The sequence below is a fragment of the Siphateles boraxobius genome, unplaced genomic scaffold (assembly GCF_051911475.1).
Source record: "Siphateles boraxobius isolate OS27281-9 unplaced genomic scaffold, OSU_SipBor_1 66, whole genome shotgun sequence".
Classification (NCBI taxonomy): Eukaryota; Metazoa; Chordata; class Actinopteri; order Cypriniformes; family Leuciscidae; genus Siphateles; species Siphateles boraxobius.
This window is the reverse complement of record NW_027509193.1, coordinates 26,006,714-26,022,500: the sequence shown is the minus strand read 5'-3', so window position 1 is coordinate 26,022,500 and position 15,787 is coordinate 26,006,714. Positions and strand designations below refer to the sequence as shown.

The window sequence follows — 15,787 nt, the reverse complement described above, 5'->3', positions numbered from 1 at the left end:
TGTCTGTCTATCTGTGTCTGTCTGTCTATCTATCTCTGTGTCTGTCTCTATCTATCTATCTTTCTGTCTGTCTGTCTGTGGTCCCTTTGTTGGCTAATAATCTGAATGGGAAACCATGGGTTTCTAAAAGTTGAGTAAGTTAAGTACTTTTTAGGGCCACTATTCATTGTCAATGCAATCATGGCTGAAAGGGTTGCAGGATGCTGTGCTTTGTGCCAGACAAAGTTTAATTCTATACTCTCCACCTATGTCTTTCATTGCCTGTAGATTCTTTACTGGGAGAATGACAGTCAGAATGAAACGGAGAAAGTTAAGATTCTCTTCCGGCCTGAAACCAACATGAGACTGAAGAACCTGACCAGCTACACGTACTATTTGGTCAAGCTGTCTGCCTTCAATGCTGCGGGAGACGGTCCGTTCAGTGAGCCCAGGAGGGGGCGCACTCTTCAGGCAGGTGAGCGTCGGCACAAATCATCCTAATCGCCATTAAACTCCCATTCAGAACTGGCCACAGAGCCCCCCTCTGACCTGAGCACCAACCGTTACACCCTTAAAGACTAACCTATAAATCTGACCGCAGACAGCGCGCCATAGGCAATATGTCCACTTCCATATTGTGTTCTTCTCCATGCATGAAAACCAGGTCGACACCTGATCATATTTTGGAGCATGTGACGTTATATCACCGTTGCATCATTCACATTAGTAATTCATGTCTTCTGCATTAAATCATTCACTCTATAAATGTTGTCGGAATGAATTACGCACAAGCGGGGAATGATTTGACCTAAGGCTCCACCTCACTGAAATGGCAGGGAGGGGCTCGTTACCCACGAGTCACCTAAAAAAAATATTTGAAAATTATTCAAATGGTCTTGATGTGACCTCATTTGTTCAAACAGAGGAAATTCACCACCTCTGCCTCACTTTGACATTTCCTAAAGCAACAAGCTGCATTTGTGTAAGAGTACGGATATGCATAGCTAGCATTGTAAAATTTCTGAGAGAGTGGGTCATTTTTATCTATTTAAAATTTAGTACAAATATTACAACTGACTCTAAAATCTAATTAGATGAGCCACATTTAAAGCTGTTGCAAAATAGCCAATGTACTCACACCTGTGACCGCATACTGAATTATTTAAACACTCTACAGTTAAACTAAAAACAGAATTAAACACTTTACATTTATTAATACTGAAATTCATATTATTAAGCAATTTATTGAACATTTACTGAACATATTTAGAGCTTTTTTATGTACGTTTATTTGCTGCAAAATGCTGCCAAAAGTTAACTGCACTTTTTTGACAACTTTGAATTTAATTATTGATAGAATCTTTTACATCAATAATTAAATACAAAGTAGTCCAAAAAGCACAATAAACTTTTTGTGTAGGATGATGAATGCAATGAATTATCGTGATGAGTTAAATAAACGAAAACATGTTTTAAGTTATAAAACAACCATCTTAGAGTGCTTTATCAAATTGCTGTTTTATAAAAGCAATTAGCCTTTCTGAAGATTTCAGGGGGGAAACATTTGTAATTTGATTTATAATTATAGTGATATGAAACTAATGTGCATGTGGATACATTGTGCATAAGAACACTGCTTAATTATGGCAAAATCACTGTATTTTATGGACAGCCTCAAGTGGCTTATTGCTTTAATCTAGTGTATCTGACAGGAGTGAAAGTCTGTATTTGTTGCATTCATCAACTATATCGTTCTCGCAGCCCCCAGTGCTCCCAGCTTCATCAGTTTCTCTGAAGTGACCAGCAGCACTCTGAACGTGTCCTGGGGTTTCCCAGTGTCCCCTAACGGTGTGGTGGAAGGCTACAGAGTGGTATATGAGCCCACCGCCCCTATTCAAGGTCAGTCTGTAGTAGAGCTGCACAATTTATCGTTAACAGATTGCAATCTCGATTTAAACACCCACGCTATCTTATTCCTAAATGACAATGATTCAGCAATGTCTATTAAGCCTTTGACAAGTACAATCACAGCGGAGCATTCAAATCTGCTCTGCTGCTGATCTAGAGAGAGCAGTTATCATGTATAGGTATGAATCAGCTTCACAAACAGTCTTTTCAACCACGCAGTATCATTATTTCTGTTACATAATTCAAATCATCGCAGAAGTACTGGGATAAAATTTGATAGTTCGAATATATACACTGGTGCCTATGGAACCGATCAAAATACAGTAAATCACCTATTGAAAATACCTTGATGCTTCAAATAAAGATTGTATCAATTACATCTTTACAGCAGTAGGTGGCGACAAATGACTGATCATTTTACTTCTCATGGAATCATTCAAGAGATTTGAATATTTATTATTGAATAAATTTTTAAAAAGATATTAATTAAAATTAATTAAATATTTTTTAATAGACTGCAGCCATTCGTGAGAACCTCTACTAAATTACTTATTTTGTTTAGTTGCCAGAGTTAGTTCAGAATCGTGATCTTACTGTAAACCAAAAACTCGTGATTCTCAATTTATCCAGAATCGTGTAGCTCTAATCTATAACATGTTTTCACTGTATCAGAGTCTGTTTTCATAATTGTCTTGTTCTTACGGTGGCTTTTTTTTTTTTACATCACTAGTAGTGTTTTAATGTGTGTGGATGACGTGATGATTTGTTTAAATTAACTCCTTTTCTTTTATTGTTTCCATTTTTCAGTGAAAATGGATAACTTTAAGAATATTTCTTAATGCCAATGTTTATAGTTCATAGTACAGAACTAGAGTAGTTAATTTTGAGATTAACTCAATGTTCTTAGGTAGGAAGATACTGTTGCATTGTGTAATGTTTGTTCGTATAAATGATTCTTGTGCGGTAGTGTGTAATCATGCAAACTGTGTGTGTGTGTGTGTGTGTGTGTGTGTGTGTGTGTGTGTGTGTGTGTGTGTGTGTGTGTGTGTGTGTGTGTGTGTGTGTGTGTGTGTGTGTGCGCATCAGGTGTGACTAAAGTGGTAACGGTGGATATCCGTGGCAGCTGGCAGCGCTGGCTGAAGGTGCGTGACCTGACCAAGGGCATGACCTATTGCTTCCGCGTGCAGGCCAAGACTATCGCCTACGGGCCTGAGGCAGAGGCCAACATCACAGCAGATCCTGTCAAAGGTGAGTTACACAACCAAACAAACAGATCAGCAAAACTCTCAGGGTCGCTGAGCACAGCTTACATTCCCCACTCCTCAGCGAGAGGTGTCAGAAATCCAGGCTGTGAAAAAACACCTGCGTGGATCAATATCTCACAGTGGTGTAGGCGTTTGCTTTAGCTTTATCCCTGTACTCACAAGGGTTGGATTGCTCGCCTGTTCCTCTCAGTTCACTGCACGCTCTCCTCTCTGTCTAGGATCTCCTGAATCACCTGTAGAAATGTCAATCACAAAGACAGGATCCACGCTCAGCATCCAATGGACACCAGGGAAAACAGGAGCAGGACATGTGACCGGCTATGTGATTGAAGCGCGGCCCTCAGGTACAGCACTCAGAACTTTACTTTTTGTTACTTTTATTTATTTATTTATTTATTTTGAGTGAGAAAAGTGTTGACCACATATCAGTACTACCAAGTTAATGGACCAGGTTTCTGTTACTTGGTTACAGTTACTGAAGGGTAACTAAACCCTAAAACAACTTTTTTTAGTTAATGATCTGTAAGACTGGGGCATTATTAATGCTGTTCACTCATTCGAGTAAATTTTTTGACATTTGGGTATAAAGTGTTTTAATTCTTCAATATATGGTGTAAAAACGTCTGAGTGCTGCCCTCTTCAGGTTGAACCGCTACTGCAGTTGAATTTTCCTATTGGATGTTGTGGTACTGCGTGAGCAGGAACCAGCTCACCACGCTCTTGCCTACAGAGAGATGCATCTCAGGTGCACGCCCCCCCTCCGCTGGGCTCTGCCCACTTTTCCAGCATTTTTCAAAGATTGCCAGTGGGTTGAGTCAGGCTCAGATTAATGAAAATCAAAGTGCTGCTAAAGTTCTTAGCGCTTTTTCAACCACCGTGAGTTTTATTACTGATGAAGAAAATCATGTTGAATCATCTGAAATTAATTTAGTGTTACTAATTAAAAGTGAAATTAATCACTGTTGTTATTGTCAAATAAAACTCTTAAAAATGTAAACGGGAATTAGAAACTGAAATAAGTTGAAGTGCTAAAACTGGCACTTTTTAGAAATTTCTTCCTTGCATATTTGAATAATGCAAGACATTGAATAATTTGCAGTATCATTTACAAGAAGATCCTGTAAACTGCACTTGTCGCACCGATTCGCAAAGTTGAACCTTGACATTGTAATATTGTTCCATTTTTTGCATTAGAGAAAAAAACCTGAGGCTCTGAAATGTTTTCACTGAGGTAAAAATCGCTAGACTATATAGCTTTATAGCTGGTTTTTCCTATTTCCAGTTCAAACCATGTAATTTTGCAGTTCCCTTTTAAAGTTAGCAGGCAAAACTAATTTCTACTCACATTTGGCGCTTGGCAAGTGTTCATTTAGGAGCCTGATTGCTGGTCTGAAATCATCTACTGAACATTTATTTGTCATTGTTGCTGGGATACATTGATATAACTGCCCTTTCCATATCAGCATGGCTATTCACATTGAACAACATTGCTTGTCGGGCAATGAAACAGCTGTTAGCTGCTCTTGATGTCAGCATCTGCTAAGTATAATGGGACACTGTAATGAACTTAGTGCTTCTAAGTGCATGGTGACATTTTCACTGGAAGTGACCTTGCTCTCCGCAGATGAGGGCGTGTGGGATACGTTTGTGCGGCACCTTCCTCCCACCAGCACATCTCACTCTGTGAGTCTGGACCGCCTGCGGCAGGGCATCAGCTACCAGTTCAGAGTCTTGGCCATCAATGAGTTTGGCTACGGTGAGCCGAGTGCGCCCTCTGCTGCCATGTCAGGTAATAATGTCAGGCCTCCTGTACTGTGATGATTCATCTAAGAGATTTTTGACAGAGTGTTGCATCAGTTACTGTTGATATTATTTAGCTCTAATGTGACTTTTACACCCACGTGAACTCTACTCACCATGTACTTCCAGAAAAGCTGCTTTTTCTTGGCTCACAGGGCTTAATGTATCAGACATGTTTCATTTCAACCTCCAACTAAAAATTCTGTTGGAGAAATAAAGAAAAACACAAAAATGAGATAAATGTAGAAATATAAGAGTGTAGGGCTTTAAAATGAATATGAGAAGCATAGCTTAACTGATCACACTTGATATTATATGGAATTACCTTTGTGCCAATAACAATGAACACAACTTTTCAAGAAACTAATGCAAATATAATTTGAAACTGAAGAAATTATCTGTGAAACTGAAGAAGAAAAAATCGCAGGCAAATTTTTTGACTTCGTTTTTAATACACGGCATGTTTGCTAACTGTTTTCACATCTTTCTTTTGCTGATCTGAACTTACAAATGCGCTCCCATAGTTTTCGTTCGCCAATCTGGCACATATCTCTTGTGGGGGCGGGGCTAGCAGCAGTGTGTTCTCATTGGCTACTGAGTTTTTGATTGACAGCTTCTTGACCTGGAAGTGAATATGTGTGTGGATGTAAGCATCTGTAAGCACAGCTTTCTATTTCATTTTAGTGATATTAAGTTATGAGTTTTGTTTTTAAAATTTTATCTGTATGTATCTGCTGCTAATACTTTGTCGACAGAAGAGTTTAGGAGCGCAAGAGATCTATTTAGTCTATTCAGGTGTAATTGTACATTAAAGTACTGTATAATACTGAAAATATTGTATAGTGTCCAATGTTTTTGTAGAATATTTCTGCATTGTGCATTGTAGGCTCTGATTAGGTTGAGCTGTTACAATTAAAAGAGAATACTAGCATACGTGTGTGATCCGTCAAGAAAGTCTCACTTTAACGAGGTAATCGCGGTTGACAACCATGGCCATCACAACACTCATTGTTAGCATTTACACCATCACAATTAATGATCACTTAATTAAGAGGAATTTAAACAATATGAAAATGACAATCGTGGCTTGCTGTCAGATGATATATACACCTAAGGGCATTTCATTGTATATTTCACACAAAGAATGTTCTTGTTGCCATTTTTTGTCATGCTGATAATTTTATTTAGTTATTTCATTTAGTTAATATATTATCTTCTAACATTTAAAATTGGAAATACATTTTTAACAATCATCAACAATTTCAATTGTGACTTATAAAACCAGTTGAATTAATGTAATAGAAAATATGAATTAATTCAAATAAATGTACATTCTTTACTGTCACTACAGCATATACACAAGTATCAAAGTGAAAGTCTTGGATGCAATTATGTTGTGACAGGAAAGACCAGAATCCACAAAACATTACCTACAAACAATACATGTAACACAGTATTCTCATGATATACATTACTATACAAAATGCACAAGAACAAATACATATTTAAAATTGATATACATTTTAAATGATGCAATGATCATTTGAATAGTTTCTGTTACGAAAATTATGTTAAGAAAAGGAAAATTCTCTTATTTACGCACCTTCATGCCATCCCAGATGTATATGACTTTCTTTCTTCACACTTGCAGAGATGGATTACTTTCCTAAAAAACTTAATTCGTGTTTATTTGTAAAAAAGAAAGTAAAATACATCTGGGACAACATGAGGGTGCGTAAAATATATGAGATTTGTATTTTTAGGTGAACTATCCCCTTAATATTCATATATGCTGTTGGTATGATAATCAAAGATCAGCATAAACTAATAAGAATAAAGTGCAACCTCTTGTGTACTTGTGAACTGTTTGTTTTAATATAGAGCTCCAAAGAAATTAAAATATTTGCTTAATATCAGGTGTCTGAATATCAAGATCCCAGTTATTCAAAGGTGATGTGTCTGAACATATATCGATGGCTGTGTGTGTATTCCCTGGTTGCTGGATGTTTTCAGTCATAATTACTCGCATGTATTAGGTTTTGCATTTGGACATATATTTAGTATTACAGACTATTAAAGATTAAACATTTTTCTCCAAAATGTTCATTTGAATTGAGCATTTTTTAATTATTTATATTCAAATATGGACACAAAAATAATTGTGTTACTCATACTAGCTACATATAGTAGCTTGATCAGTCATACAAAAGTAATCAGTACTTCAAAATAATTGAGTGTTTACATCATGAACAGAGACATGGTCTGTGGTCAAGTCGTGTCTCTCCTCTTTCAAAAACTGCATAGCAAATTAATCAGCAATTTAAAAATTCAGGTTTAAATAGCTTTATTGGCATGGTAAAAAGGCTTTACATTGCCAAAGTTGAATCAGGCAGTGATTGACAGCGCTCTGGCCCAATAGCATCGGTTTCAGATACAGTACTTTTTTAACTGTATAGTACTCTAGCCCAATGTTTTTTGGGGTGGCTGGGGGGAAATATGATCTAATCGAAGACTGTAACCGTATGTAGATAATGATCATTCTATAAGAAATCATCTCAACAATGTAGTGTAGCAGCAGATAAAAACAGATATAAACTTTATATTACTAAAATGTAATAGAAACTATGGGAGCGCATTTGTAAGTTCAGATGCAGCGAAAGAAAGATGTGAAAACAGTTAGCAAAACATGCAGTGTATTAAAAATGAAGTCAAAAAATGTTTTTTTTTCAGTTTCACAGACTTTTATTCAGTTTCATTTATATTTGCATCCGTTTCTTGAAAAGTTACATTCATTATTATTGGCACAAAGGTAATTCCATAATATTACGGGGAACAATTTGTAAATCAGGAGACTTCTCCAAGTCTTCTCTGTTTAATTTCATTACTGTCTGTGAGAATGAGTTGAGAAAGAGATCACACTGCAAAAAACAAATAATAAATCATAATTTGGCAACACTTTAGAATACTTTAGAATAGAACAAATGAGTAATACAATATTAACATTCTGACCTCTACTATTTTTTAATCCCTCCCAGAGGACGACTTAGAAATACTATATACAGGTTCAAAATGAACAAGAGTAATGCACAATGTATAATTAATTCTAAAGTAAAGATGGACTTTATTTTACAGTAATGCACCCCATGTCCGTACTATGTACTGATTATAGTAATTGCAATAACTAGATCGTAACCATGAGCCTAAACCTAAACCTAACCTCAACCCATGTAGTTACCCTATATTACTAAGTACTTTCTTAGGTAAGTACACTGTAAGTACACATACTGTGACAATATTTGGGAATTTGTGATTTATAGGTTTGGCTTTTCTTTTGACTCTTTTGCAATAAATGTTTACTCATCGAGATTGTTTTTTTTTTCATGTGCTTTCCTGTGGTTGACAAACCACATCCTCAATTTGTAAAACATGAACTCTGAACTACTAGACTGCTCCCTTATCACAGATGATATAACCAATTACTGACCTATTGCTTTAAAAGGAAAGTGTATCAATGAAAGTGATGTCATATAGAGACCAATGCCTTAAAAGGAACCTGAAGTGAGATTTATGTGTTGAACAGATACCGTCAATACCTTATCTCAGATATAATATTTAGAGATACACTGTAGAAAAGGTTTCAAAATGCTTACTTAGTCTCACCCGATTCGTTTGTTGTTGATAACAATAGCCAAACAAAGTGTTTTTAATTTGTGATATTATAGACTGAGTCATAATTAATTGTGCTATTATTTTAGATTTAACCTTAACAAGATTGCCGTCAGTAACAAAGCATTGATTTGAAAGCAGAATTTCAATGATATCAACTAAAGAATACAAAGAAAGCTTTCAGAAAAAAATATGAAGCTGTCAAAGAGAGATTTCTTCTCTGTCTTTCTCTTTGGCCATTGGCTTGTGCTTTCAAGAAAAACGTCTATGTTGCCTCAGCCCTTAATTAATGCAGTGTTGTGCAAGTCCTGGAGGCCTTTTTGTAAATGAAAAGGAAAGTATGTTATCAACATCTTGCGTGTCATGGGACTGAAATATTCATACCACAGGCATGCTCCAATCTGTCTGTGAGTTGATGTCACTGCAGCTCAGTATTGCTGTCAGAGTAGTCCATCAGCGGCTGTAACATATGACTGGAGACTTCTGGCACATTTGGGCCATGCTCTCCTTTGCTCTAGAGCACTAGAGATAAGACGCAGGCCAATAAACATGCGTCAATGCTGCTCTAAATATGGGTGATGATCACTGCTGCTTCTCTCAAGTAATAAAATATCTTGGCAACTTGACGAGTATTGCTATTAAACTCAAGGTTAATAATGTCAATAAACAACACTAAGTTTGAAAATACGTAATTGAAATGAAGTGATCACTCTTTAGCCTAGTAGGCAATGTAACAGGTGAAAGATATGGCATCAACTTGCATTGAATGAATGAGAGACTTATTTAGATGTTGGAATACACTATCTGAAAGAGTTTAAAACACTAAACAACTAATGATCACATACTACCGGACTTTCAAGTTGTTCAGAACACGGCAAGCTTACACAGAAATGTGCGCTTTATTTCTTGGAGACATTCTAAAAACGGGACAGATTTGTAGTCTAAAAAGCAAAATAAAATCTGTGCCATCATACACTATTTGAAATCAGTCAACTCCGACTGGCCGAAACCTCCAGTCTGACCTTTGAATAGTTTCGGTCAACTCGTCTGTAAATGGGGCAAAAGTCTAGGCAAAAGTAAAGTAGTTTAAAGACAGAAAGAATCCAGCCAGAACAGCCACCCACAGTCATTGAGTCAGGACGTTTTGAATGCCAAAAATATATAGTCTATCTTTCATATCTTTATATTTCATTTTTCTCTGTCCTAAACAGCCCAACTGGACACCCCATTTTATGAGGAGTGGTGGTTTCTCATCGTGTTGGCATTGTGCGGTCTGATTCTGCTGTTGCTGTTAGTTTTCGGTCTGGTCTTGCACGGACAGAACAGGAAGTACAAGAGCTGTGGAACAGGTGACCTAAAACAAACCTCTTCAGCCTTCTCACGACACATCCATCCATCCTCCCTCACATAATCATTATGTGCTGTAAATCCACATATATATTCATCCAGATAAACACGTCTGCCCACTCACCGACTCCCACACCGTCCAGCAAACAGTGATTGCATTATGACTCAGGTGCTGTTTTTGCTGTGATGATGATATGCTGACTGCTGTAGGTAAAGCTGTGTCCACGGTGGAGGAGACGGTCACACTGGACAATGGAGGCTTCACGGCTCTAGAGCTCAACAGCAGGCCCATTCATGTCAAGAGTGTCTTCTTGAGGAAAAATGGCACCAGGTACTGTAAAGAACACAGCTTCCGTTTGCGTCGTCTGATAAATCTGAGGGAGCAAATTCACTAGAGAGTTGTGTATTTCAGCATGAAAACCTGTATAACCAGTTGCTAAATTAGGTCACTGTTTTTTCCCCCAGACCAAACATGCCTACATTCTAGTTGGGCTTATTGTAGATTTCATGAAATTTTCCACTGTATTTTATCAAATAGTGGAGAACAGTTATAAATACTAGGCCTACTACAAACCCGTAACAGTCTTTAACTTTGAAAGACATGGTAAACTTTGGACCAAACCTTTTTTTAGTGTGTGGGGCGAGTCTCACAAATATAATGGTCCTTTTTATGTTACGGGGTTTAAGGGACTTGTGAAAAAGAAAGATATAATAGATATAATAACTATTTCCCCAAAAAATAGATAGATTGATAACAAATAATAATTCTTCCTCCAAGCAATGCAGTTCCTCAGCAATGTTTAAAAATATTTGAAAAATTCAAAGTTTACTCACCCTCATGTCGTTCCAAAGCTGTATGACTTACTTTCTGCTGTGGAACATAAAAAATATATATATTGAGAAATGTTTGAGTGTTTGTTTGGGTTTTCTTTTCTTTTGTTTTCTTTTTTTTTTCTACACACAATGGAGGTCAATGGTCACCAAAACCATAACCAACATTCTCCAAAATATCATGCAGTAGAAAGTAAGTCATACAACTTTGGAACAACACGAGGGTAAGTAAATAATAATATAATTTTTATTTTTGTGTGAACTAATTGTCACATTTACCATTGTTCAGCAAATTTTTATGGGCAAATTCCAGTTGTTTACAGTATGAATTCATGCAGGTGTGAGGAGTACATCAGAAATAGAACGGGGCTTAGAACAAATTGTGCAGACAGAATCAGTATCACTATTATAATGGTTCATTTGTCGCATTGTGCCACTCGCATCCTGTGTAGACGCGCTGTTAGTTGCATCTAGGGACACTTGAGTTTAGAGGGAGGTTGGCAAACAAACCTTTAAGCACTTTCTTTTCTCTTCAAACAGGTCCCCTCCCCGACCCAATCCAGCTGGACTGCGCTATTCCGACGAAGACATCTGTAGCAACTACAACGGTGTGGTTTCCACAGAGAGCACCGCACTGACAGAGAGGCCTGCAGAGATGTCCGAGTCTGAGGTGGAGTGATGCTTATTCACTCTATTGGTGTTTATTTTGACTGGGTGAGCGTACATAATCTTCCAGATGTGTGATTTCCCCTGTCGTATTTCCATCAATCAGGCCACAGACAGCGAGTGCGAAGAGGAGCCCATCAAACACTCGTTTGTGAATCACTACATGAGCGACCCGTCGTACTTCAACTCGTGGAAGCGACAGCAGAAGGGGCTAAAGCAGACACTGGCCTGTTCCTACGAGGAGTGTGCCAGCGGGGACACCGAGTCCTACTATCAGACAGTAGTCACACAGCACAGCGTGGGCGGGGTCTACACCCCTGCTGGCCAGCCCGCGCCAGGCTCACGGACTCCCGTCACAGGCTTCTCCTCATTCGTGTGACGCACAGAACTCTTTGTGGTTCGGACAACATAGTTGCAAAGGAAATTCTCCGATTCTGATTTCGCACAGTACTATCACCACAAGCACTAAAAGAGACATCACATGTGAACCGCTCAACGAGTTGCTGGATCCTGAATGTACTCGATTAGTGATCGTGATTATTATTAAGGGGAGAAGAGGTTTAAAAAAAAAAAGATTTTTATATGCCAATACCGAAGAGTTACTGTTACTGTATGTGCCCCTCCTGTTTGCAGCCTTGGATGTGAAAGATGCATAAATGTCTGTGGGTTTTATTAAGCAGGACGCAACAGAAAAAGCCTGTTGATGTGACGAGACATTCCAGCTCTAGTGAATGGCACATATTCACACGTAACATTCCTGCCCTTACCACATTGAAAAGAACATAAGGAAAAAGCTAAATGAAAAACACGCTGTAATTACTGTATACTCTTGTCTGAATAATCTCATCTCACCGTCAGGGTCGCTATATATACATGTTGCACTCGAGACCGTAAAGGTCATGAAATGTAAATCTTCTCTAATGGATTTGATTCGCGTTCACGCTGCCTGGATAATGAAGCACGGATGATTCCAGTATATTCTCTATAGACTCACCAGCAAGAAACCTACGGAGGCTGTTAGAAGAAGCCAGACAGCTCTGGTTCCCTGCCTCCGTGTGATCAGACGGTGAGACAGTGCCAGATGTGTTGTGATTTGTGCCATTGCTCATTCTCACATATCAAACATCAAGTTCGTAGTTTTCTTTTTTTTTTTGCTTTTACTTTTCTTGTATTGTTCCTGTCTGTTTGGTCTCGCTTAGGAACTGCAAACACTCACTTGAAATTATTTAATGAACGAATGTGTGAGGAGATCAGTATGCAGTTGCTTTACACATAATGTTCTGCACTTTTGAGCCATAATTACTTCAGTTTCCTTCTTTTCTTCGATATGGTCGAATCTTTGTTTTCTTTTTTTACAGGCTTGTAAAAAGTGTAATTTTACAGTGCGATTTTAGAATTAATTTGTATGGATTTTGTTGTTCGCTGTAGTGTTCTTCAGAAGTGACGTACAGTAGTTCTGTTGTACTTTCATAAGAAGTATGAATTTTTGCAGTTCTTGAAAATGCCAACACAACAAATACAGTAATCAAACAAGAGTGTACTGTTATGGAAATGTTTGTTTCAATCCCACCCAGTGTTTTAGCACAAGTGTATGTCATGGACTTTCATGAAGTAAAGATTTTTTATGATAAATTAAATGCTTGTTGTTTACTTTAATGCCTCCAACTACAGAGATGTCTTCTTGATATTACTCCAACATGCACCCAACACTAAATCATGACAACTGTTAAAGTGGACATGAAACGCAAGTTGCGATTCTTTTCTTCCCTATTGTGACGTATATCCAAGTGAAACGGCTTCTCGCACAAGAAAAATGTAGGGCAGGGCTTGATTTTTAATTAAATGATCCCTTTCATTACAGAATAAACCATAGCTGTATTTTGTATCACTGTCCTGACTGATGGCTCAAAGTTGGGGAGTTCATGGACAATTAGTTTATTATTGTAACAATTTGAAAGGAATGAAGTGTTAAGAGTAAAGTTTAAAATTATATTTATTTTCTGCAAAATTAAACACTAAAACAATTCATGAAACGGATAAATGTAAAGGTAACATACAAAAACAACAATAAATATTGTGCAAACAAATACTGTTATCAATGTAAAAAAAAATTTTTTTTTATAAATGTAACAACTTGTACAAACAACATCCATATCCTAGAATCACCATTCAGCCATTCAGTTTAAATCTGTCTTCATGTAGTTTACTTAGGCCTGAATGTAAGCCAGTGTGGTTCTATTTTGTTCACCCAAAAGCTATTTAGAAATATATAAGGTGAATTCAGGTAAAGGGGGGCATTCAAAGGGATAGTTCACACAAAAATTAAAATTATGTCGTAATTTACTCACCGTCATGTCATTCCAAACACGTCTTTTGCTCATCTTCGGAACACAAATGAAGATCTTTTTGCTGAAATCTAAGAGCTTTCCGTCCCTCCATAGACAGCTTCGCAACTGAAACTTTGACGCTTCAAAAACCTTGTAACCTCTGTTCCCTGAGAGGCGGGAACGAGACATTGCATCTTTTCTTGTCTTTTTTAAACTTTGTTAACTTTAAGGTCCTCTTTAAGAGTTCGTAAAACTAATCCATATGAATTGAATGGTTTAGTCCAAATTTTCGGAACAGACACAATCGCTTTATATGATGAACAGATTTAATTTAGTCTTTTATTCACATTTAAAGGGTTACTCCACCCATTTGCATTAAGCTTTCCATTGTTAGAAACACAGTTATACTATTGAATGGTCGTGCAATACTCTCTCATTTTCCCCTGAGACGAGAGAAATCCTCTATTTACCTTTTTCACTTCCTCCTACAATGACGCAAAAATCGTCATTTTACGTCATTGTAGGAGGAAGTGTAAGACAGGGGGATTTCTGTAAAGACTACAAGCACTAGATCTCACCCTTTCAAACCCACCCATAGCGGGCTGGACCTAATGCGCTAACAGACCAATCACAGATCAGTGCCAGTGTGTTTGATTTCACCGGCAGAAACTTTTTGAAAATATGGACGATGGTACTGAATGCACAGACGGATGCATTATGGAGGATTGGGATTACACATAGTGTCAGCCATCTTTTTTGGAAGGTAAGCTAGCAGGTTCTTGTTCTGTGGAGAAAGCTGAGTAGTAACTTTAGGGGTTACCGTCCTCTTTTTCCCAGACATGTCCGGCCGTCAATGTCCGGGATTCAGCTTTTGCTTTCTGCGGTCGCCATTCATTGTTTACATGCACAGCTTTTGTTCCAATCTAACTGAATTCATTCTGATTGGTGAATCTGTTTACATGAACGCTAAACAAGTGATCGGTTGATGTGCGTTTTAACATTGCTAAGAAAATTCCCGCTCCTCCGTGAGAGATAGGAGACAGGTGCGACTCACAGGTGTCGCTCATCAGTAATCACGCCACCGGCCTCGCGTCGTTCTCCACACGGCCTTCACTCGTCCTGCTCCCCACAGTAAACATAATGAATGGCAACTGTAGAACGCAAAAGCCGAATCACGGACATTTTGGGCGATCTTGAAACACATTTTCGGGCAGACTCACGGAGACTTACTAGTAGCCTTGACTTGTTGTTTAACTACTGCGCTCCGTTAGCGGTAGACGTGGCCTCCTAGGGCAGCGAAGCAAGTGCATTCTGGGAGTTGTTGTCTTTCATCCACATAAGCCAAAAATACATTTTCTGTCTTTTGAAAATCGAAAATCGAAAGTGAAAATCGAAAGTGACACGTGATGGCCAAGTATGGTAACCCATACTTGGAATTTGACCTCTGCATTTAACCCATCCAAGTAAGTGCACACACATTAGGAGCAGAGTAGTGAGTAGTGAACACACACACTGCAAACGTGGATGCACACACCCGGAGCAGCGGGCAGCCATGAGTGGCGCCCGGGGAGCAATTGGGGGTTAGGTGCCTTGCTCAAGGACACCTCAGTCATATTCCTGCCGATACTGGAATCGAACCAGCAACCTTTGGGTCACCAGTCCAACTCTGTTACCATTAGGCCATGACTGCCTAATGGCCTTATTGCTGAAAATTTACAGCAATTTTCTCAGTATAGAAACCTCCAAATTCCAAAATAATTTCACATTTCTTCTACATATATTACCCATTTTAAATACACATTCATCTTTCCAGAGGTGGAGTGACCCTTTAAGTAAATCCACTTTAGAGACGTACATGTGCTAACTGGAGCTCCTCTGTTAGCTATACATAAAACAACATGTTTTTACAGCAAAATCACAACTATACTAAACTGTCTAACTCCTTTACACCTTCAACAGTTAAAAAGTTTAGGCTACTCTCCAGTAGTTCAGCACATG

At 38.1% G+C, this 15,787-nt stretch overlaps 1 protein-coding gene across 2 annotated transcripts in view; it reads left to right on the top strand.

Annotated features, from left to right (window-relative positions):
• Positions 1-13,099, top strand: part of sdk1a (sidekick cell adhesion molecule 1a) — a 391,713-nt gene extending 378,614 nt beyond the window's left edge. The window contains exons 37-45 of one of the 2 annotated variants that reach the window (XM_077213331.1): positions 268-454; positions 1,741-1,878; positions 2,974-3,135; positions 3,371-3,496; positions 4,777-4,941; positions 9,830-9,967; positions 10,182-10,296; positions 11,337-11,466; positions 11,569-13,099. In XM_077213331.1, the coding sequence (XP_077069446.1) occupies positions 268-454; positions 1,741-1,878; positions 2,974-3,135; positions 3,371-3,496; positions 4,777-4,941; positions 9,830-9,967; positions 10,182-10,296; positions 11,337-11,466; positions 11,569-11,841 (1,434 nt within the window). In that variant the 3' untranslated portion in view covers positions 11,842-13,099. Of the gene's footprint in view, positions 1-267; positions 455-1,740; positions 1,879-2,973; positions 3,136-3,370; positions 3,497-4,776; positions 4,942-9,829; positions 9,968-10,175; positions 10,297-11,336; positions 11,467-11,568 lie in introns of both variants that reach the window. The other variant, XM_077213330.1, reaches the window with a different exon arrangement.
• The last annotated feature ends 2,688 nt before the right edge of the window (positions 13,100-15,787 follow it).